The sequence below is a fragment of the Mytilus galloprovincialis genome, chromosome 13, assembly GCF_965363235.1.
Source record: "Mytilus galloprovincialis chromosome 13, xbMytGall1.hap1.1, whole genome shotgun sequence".
Classification (NCBI taxonomy): Eukaryota; Metazoa; Mollusca; class Bivalvia; order Mytilida; family Mytilidae; genus Mytilus; species Mytilus galloprovincialis.
In genome coordinates this window covers 45,384,607-45,392,615 of record NC_134850.1, presented here as the reverse complement: position 1 = coordinate 45,392,615, position 8,009 = coordinate 45,384,607, and the positions used below count along the sequence as shown (strand labels likewise).

The following is an 8,009-nucleotide window of genomic DNA, read 5'->3' as shown; positions in this document are numbered from 1 at the left end:
ATTGGAGTCAAGTGCACTCGAATGAGCAGGGTTCGAACTCAAAACCTCAGTGGTGACTGGCTAATGATTACAAAAGTAACTACTTAGACAACTCGGTCACCGAGGCCCGAACTATTCGGTCGAATGGAGGTTGATAAACGACGAATCTAAAATTGCGGTATTGAATGATGATATAACGTCTTTTAATAAATTTCACAAAGCTCTGATGTTAACTTTCTGAGAGAAATGTGACTAAAATTTTATGGAAAGGACAGATAGATGTATGGACATAAAATGGGTACAACAGTTTACCCACTCATTCGGAGTAGTGGTGTAGATGCATTTTAAATCATCTAATATATTATCATGGTAAAACATTATTCCACATACTATTTTAAAACGATCACATCTACTACTAGTATGACAATAATACTTATGACATTTGATATTCTGGCAGACAATCTAGCGTAACAGGAATTCAATGCAGGCAGGAAAGGTGTTAGTGTTTTATTAAATGCTGATAAAAAGCCTTATAATAAATTTCACGAAGCTCTCATTTGAAGGTTCTGCCATAAATGTAACGAAAATATAATGGGAAGGACGGTCGGACATACGGCCATAAATATGTAAAACAGTTTACCCTTCCTTAAGAGTGGTATAAATACATTTTAAACAAACTTATATGTAGTCATGGAAAACACATAAAACTACAAAGACATCCCTTGTTCTTATACGACAATAATACTAATTCATTATCTTCGTATTTGAATGTCAAACTATTCAATGCATTGCTCAAACTTAGCTTATCACAGGAAAGACTTGAAACCAAAATCGTTCGGAGGAAAGAAAAATCAAGATGAGTAGGGCTCAATATCTGGTCTTTCTTCAATATTGGAAATTTCCTCTTCAACTAAGATGATTGTCCTATTAACTGTCTCCATGTCGTATTTAAGGTTATTGTAATGTTCAAGAAGTGTACTCTGATTCTGTATGAGTCGATCTCTTTTTCTTTTTAATTCCTTCAACAGCCAGTTTTTCTCATTACTACGAAAAAAGAAAAATAAATTAGATAAATATTAAAAACAACTTCTCAATATAAATGGGAAAATAAATAACTACATAACAGTTTTTGGGTCTCTTACAAATGCTAATAGTTGGGCCGTTTAAGGGTGTTGTTTATTTTTGTCATTTACATCAGCGGCAGTATTTAACCAACATATGTGATTAGCTTATGTAGCTTCCTGTAATAGCGAGCATATTTTGACATTTTCTTCAAAATTGTTTACCTTCTATACTCTCAATAATAAAACAACGTATAACAAAAATACGGAACTCAAAAGCATAGCTAAAAAACGTATTACAAAATATATGGAACTCAAAGGCATTTTAAAAAGGGGAAGTGAGTAAAAACTGACAAAATAAAAAAACAATATTCAACGTTTATGAACAAGTGGAAAATAAGTGCAATGCTTCCGACTCTGTAGACATACATAAATATAATCATGTTAAAAGTGATAGATATAATATAATTTTTTTTTTGACTGCAACTTGCATTAATTTGTAGGATCCTTTACAGTAGATAATTTAGCTGATCTGTAACAATTCAATCTTCATGCTTCATATAGCATGTACAGTGTTACGACGCTAGATTGAAACTGACCAGGAAAGGTAACACCAGGCCACCGAAAGGTATATTTAGTAGAGCGTCGGGCGATTTGGTGCCACAATATTTCAGTATCATGTTTTTTAATCCCAGCGCGGAAAGAACAAAACATTTGCGAAAGCAAATTTACAGATCTAACATTGTTGTGCTATTATTTAGACGAATTATATATATTTGTATATAATTGTAATTTTTAACATTATCAACATGTTTTATACATTCTGAAGACCAAACATTATAAAAGCAGTTGATATTATTTAAATAAATATCTACCTCGTTTTTACTATGATGAATTTTGTATTCTCGTCGTTCATTCTTGCCAATCGGCTTTGTCTATAAACCTTTTTGTGTTTCTTTGTTACAGATTTTTTAGTGTTTATATTGATTAAAATTATAACGCTATACCACTATGTTTGACACCTATACCTAAACTATGTCTGTTTGCTTTGTAAACACATGATTGTAAATATAATGGAATTGTATGCGACTGTCAAGTATGTGAGACGTTTTGCTTGCTAAACAAAACTTTGCGTTTTGGTTTTTCTTCGGAGTTCGGTATTTTTGTTATTTTACCCTATTTGGATCATTACTTAAAAAAACAAAGTAGTATACATACGTTAAAGTGTCAGTCTGAGTTGATTTGGTATCAACTTTTGGTTTTTCTTTTGTGTTCAATGCACGATCTGTATACTGCTTCTGTGAGAGTTTATTCTGTGAAAGTGAAAATATTTTAAAATAGTTAAAACTATGCTAACAGTTTGTGTAAGTCTTTTTCTGTTTGTCTGTTCGCTTGTCTCGTTACATTTTAGACAAACAGATATGCATGTGTTTTTTCCTGACTCCGTATCACATGTTGTAGAGGGTCTTGATTTAGAAACGTTAAATCAAAACAGTTTTGTCATGGACAATTTACAAAAAAAAAAAAACATGAATGTTCGCCATCTTCAGATAATACAGAAACAACAAAATTTTTTTTGGTTAGGGGGTGGGGTCGGGGTGGGGTCGGGGTGGAGGGAGAGTGTGGGGGCTGGGGGTGTATGTTCAGAACTTATTCTATAGTTTTTGTTTTAAATCTTCAAATAGAAGTACGTGCATAATACTAGTAGGAACTGATTTAATTTTTAGATTACAGAAATGCCTAAATATAGTAAGACAAGATTAGATGAAGATCAATACAATGAAACAGCTAATTCAACAAAAAACAATACTTCTTTAAAGCACATTCGGAATTGCAAAACCATAAGGAAACTTAAATGTAAATAATGTGCTAGATATATTTTAGTCATAAGCTTATAGATACATAATATAAATTTAAAGTTTAATGTTTACTTACTAAACAATTATCAATATCTTCGATGACTTCGTCAAAAAGAGTACCAGTTTCAACCAATCTGAATCGATATTTCATTGCTAACGCCAATACCTTTGCTTTTTTCAAATCCTTTTGAATAGGAAACTGTAAACAGCACTCAGAATAATGAACAATGGCTTTCAAATGAAAACGAGTTAGTCTTGTATTGTTACTCTCATACTCCCGATCATATGCCTTTTTATAATGATGTTTTGCTTTGATTATGTTTTCTTCTGTATTTGTGTGCTTGAACACCTTAGCTATTTTTAAATGGATTCCAGACAGAGCTTTCCATGCTGTCAAGTCGTCAATTTTCTCCTCTAAATGCTTTGCAATTGCCAAAGCTTTCAACAAATGTTCATTTTCCAAAGGTAATCGATCGACTGTCATGCATGTCGCTTCAAAATCTTCACCAGTAAAAGCTGTTATAACTCCTGAAGTGCCTGGTCTATCCATATTTTCATCGTCTTTATGTAATTTTTGGTCTGTTGTGTATGTTCCATCAAAGGCTACGTCCTCTTGAACATCTGATATACTGCCTGCTGTGTCTGTCGTCGTAAAGTCGTCATCTCCTGTGCCATCATCTATGTTTTGTATATCCATCCTTTGCAAGTTTTCATTTTCCCCATTACCACCACCTTCTAAAATGACCGAATCCTCTAGGCTCTCCTTGTTCGAAGTATCATCTTTCATAGATGTGTCTGGACATTCTAGCTTGAACATTTTTTCGTAACATTCCATTTTGATCCTCTCAATCATTACGGAATGGAAGAGACTTGAATCTCCAATTCGTTTCACCACCCCAAACTCAGTAAAACCTGTGCCATCTATATTTAAATCAAGACTGTCTAAAAGTTGTATGGCTTCTTTGAGCAAAGGCGGTAATCGATTAGGGTCTGAAAAAGATCGCAGCATATACAATATACCACTCCGATGTGTAACTGGACTGAAGACCGGACAAAATGATTGAATGGTATTTTCAGATGATTCCACTCTTGTGTCTTGTTTTGGTAGTTTACTCAAATACTGCTGTAATGACTTCGTAAGACAATGAGCCATTTGATGTTCTATCAGACTATCTGGCGTTACAGGAAAATGAGTGCTGGAAAGATGTTTGCGAAGTTTTCCTCTTTCATGTGTAGTAAAGCTGTCTTTCGATATTTCCGTAAGCCAATTGTTTTTACTGGAATTGTAAAGAATTCTAATCATTAGTTCTACTAAAAATGTTGTAGATATGTATTCACCTTTCATAACAAGGTTCTTGCTCTGCAGTAGACCTACTATCTCTTCATTAAGCTGATTTGTTTGCACACCTTCGATAGGAATTTTACCATAGTCACATAACAGGCTTATGCTTCGAGAGTTCCTATATTTGTTTCTAACAAATTCATCAACAAATGCTTGCGAAATGTGTTTCCCTTTTTCAATCAGTAGGTTAAAAATTGATTTACAATGCTCCTGAAGGGCATCACTGCCGTTAAGATATTCATCAAGAGTGGTATATGGATTTACAGTCCTATCACTGGGTAAGTGACATTAATGACTGCTTACAAATGTTTCATGCATTGTACGTTTTGCCTTTTGGAAATATGTATTCGCAGATAGTTCAGTATTTCCATAAAGTCTATATGTAATTCCTATTGCACAGTAAATATAACAAAGTTTAGCTTTTGTTTCAGGATACACAGATTTTAAACAGTCATCGAAGTGAAATAAAAAACGTTCTGCATGGTCTAATAGCAGTACATTTCTATGAATAACTTCTAATAATCTTGCATCTAGATCAATATAACACATAAAGAAATTTAGAAGTTCCTTTAGATGATTTTCTCTTTCAATGCCAGTTGAAGAAGCTTTCACAATCATAAGAGTAAATCTATGAGCCGCTACTACTCTGTGGTCATCTAAGCCTGTTATATGCGATATCAGGGAATATTTGTCCAATGTTCGTAGGAAATGGTCAATTAATATTGCCTTTTCTTTTCTGTTCAAGGTGTTAGGCAAAAGAGATTTAAGAACGAAAATAGGTATGTTATCTGTGTTCAAATAAGGCATGAGATGAAACACCTTCTTTTCATTGGCCGACATGCTATCTTCTGCTTCACAAATAAGCATTTCGCAAGCCTTTTTGGAAGCAGAATCAGTACTTGTTATATTTTCAAGTCTTTCAATATAGGTGTTTATGCTAATTTTTGTTGTGTGTAAGTACGTTCTAGCAAATACTAGTCCATCTGGCAAATAGCTCAGTCTTCTAGCCAGTTCTTTTGCTTTCTCCATTGACGAGTCATCAGCATTTAAAAATCTGACAGCCTCTGTTTCTGTCATTCCTTGAAGTCCAATGACAAATTTGTCGAAGTCATTTGATAACGACTGGCTGGTCGTTACTATGATAGAGACATTTTCATATTCACTCAATTGCCTCAAAATCATTCCGTGGGGAAACAAACCCTAGCAGAATGAAAAGATGTGTTGCGTCCTTATAATTTTCGCTATCCAAGACTTCTATAGCGCGTGACAACATAATTTTGATAGACTCCTTCATATGATTTTCAGAGTTCAAGCATTGAATCTTTAGAAAATTCATTAAATGAGATAAAGAAGTGTAAACATTTAATTCTGTATTGCATTCAATCCGCCAAATCAATGACTTTTGGTCTTGCTTCCTTGTCTCTGAGAAAGTATGTGCATATCTAAATGCATGTTGTGATTTCCATGTTCCAGGGGGGCCTGAAATTATATATAAAAAAATCGTAGTGTCTCGCCTGCTTTTGCTGGCTCAACAAAAAATGAGGAAAAAAACAAAATTATTTCTCTTGATACTAAATTTTAACTGTAAGAAGCATTCTGTCCAAGTTTGGTAAAAATCCAGGATAGGTTATGAATCTAATAAATTTAAAAAAAAACTTTAACTGCAGACTGTATGTAATGTTAACTGAAAGAAAAACTAAGTCCATTTATAAGTAAAATATAGATACACAGGTTAAAAAATTTAACAAAATTTCCTTCTAGGTACTCGCTTTTGGTCATAACTAAAGTTCTGTTCAAGTTTGGTACAAATTCAAAATAGTATAAGGAAGTTATTAAAATTTTAAAAACTTTAACCAGGGTGAATGTTTTGTTTCCTGGCAGAAAATCTAAAACCATTTACAAATAAAATACGGAAAAATGGAATATTTTAAAAAATTTACTTCTTGATACTATCTTATAATCATAAACAAGCTTTTGTCCAAGTTTGGTACAAACACAGGATATTTTAAAAAAGTTATTAAAATTTAAAAAACTTTAACCACAGAGTGAATATTTGTGGACGCTGCCGACGACGACGACGCCGACGCCTACGGAATGTAGGATCGCTTAGTCTCGTTTTTTCGACTAAAGTCAAAGGCTCGACAAAAAGACAAAATTTTAAGCAGTCTGATACAAAATAGTCTAAAACTTCCTACAAATTGGGAAGATTTCTTAACTTCATATCTAGTGCAAATTTGAGGACAACAACATGGCCAAAAATAATAGGGATTAAAAGATAAACATCAATCTACAAAACACTTCATAAATAAAATAAAAAATGAGCAATACGAATATGAACTTCTCATATGCCGGGGAAGAGTAATTAAATACTTCTCCGTTAGTGGCAGTCTATCATTTTTCAGATAATCACAAAATTGTTTCGTTAACTTGTAATATAAAGACACATATCATCTATGGAAATGTGGGGGCAAGGTAAGGTAACTAGAGACTCATAGGAGCCTGTCTCGCTCACCTGATATTCAATTTACAACTGATGCATAAATTAATGCACCCGTTATACTTTTGCTTTATGTTCAAAGATATAAACCAAAAACTGCATTTTACCCCTATGTTCTATTTTTAGCCATTTGTGCCATGTTGGTCGGAAAACAGAGTCATCGGACACATTTTTGAAAACTAAATACCCTAATGATGATTGTGGCCATGTTTGGTTAAATTTATCTCAATGTCTCAGAGTGTAAGACTTTTGTAATGTTTAACAAAAAATGTTAAAAAATGACTTTAAGGGCAACAACTTCTTGTGGGGTCATTTGACCATTTTAGTCATATTGACATATTTGTAGATCTTACTTTCTTGAAAATTATTGATGTTTACAGTTCATCTTTATTCATTATAACACGAATTTTGTGAGTACTACCTGGCAATAATAGTCCCCTACCGGTTAAAAATTAATTGTATTGGAACAAAATTTTAACATGATCTATAACTTGTCACAGTGTAATCTCTATAACAAATATCTAGTCAATATCTTCAAGCATGATGAAAAAAGTGTAGAAAACTGATAATAAAAGTGAACTTTCTAAGTCCAAGAACCATAACCCTAATCAAAATCATCAGACCGGAACAAAATTCGAAAGTGATCTGTTACATTTTATGATAAAACTATATACCAGTTTTCCAATTAATATCTACAAGCAAGACAAAAAAAATGCAGCAAACTGATTATTTGAGTGAATTTTCTAAGTCCAAGGACCATAACTCTGCATAAAATTATCAGACCGTAACAAAATTCGAACTTGATCTGTAACTTGTCATGATTAAACACCGACCGTGAAAGGGCTGTATAGCCAGTCGGTTTACTCCTGGTTTGCCCACTTTTAATTCTACCAATTATCTATTAGTTAAGAAAACAAAAAAGACAAAAGGTTTAATGAGCATACAATTGTATAGTCTGTTCCAACTTATGTATATAGTTTGTAAGTGTTTTCTAGATATTCAGGTTTTTTTTTGTATAGATAAATAATAAACAAAAATCAAATATTTTTTCTCAAGTAATTTTAATATCGATTCAATCAATTCATTCAACATATATATATATATATAACAGATAACAAACAAATAATTTCAGTTATAAAAGTGTCTTTATAGTTTCTGAATGATTTTCATGATATGAAATATTAATACGTCAAGTTCTCTTTTATTCCAAACATAATTTTATAAATGCATTGCATAAGGAAATACGTTAAGCACTATGGTAAATAAATAAT

General features: G+C 32.6%; 1 protein-coding gene across 1 annotated transcript; it reads right to left on the bottom strand.

The window, feature by feature from the left end:
• Positions 1–469: 469 nt before the first annotated feature.
• LOC143056115 (uncharacterized) lies at positions 470–5,716 on the bottom strand. Its single transcript, XM_076229198.1, has 3 exons — positions 2,976–5,716; positions 2,259–2,353; positions 470–1,023 (listed from the first exon to the last, which is right to left on the bottom strand). The coding sequence occupies exons 1-3, from the start codon at positions 4,242–4,244 to the stop codon at positions 831–833; spliced, it is 1,557 nt and encodes a 518-aa protein (XP_076085313.1). The 5' UTR covers positions 4,245–5,716; the 3' UTR covers positions 470–830.
• Between the last annotated feature and the right edge of the window lie 2,293 nt (positions 5,717–8,009).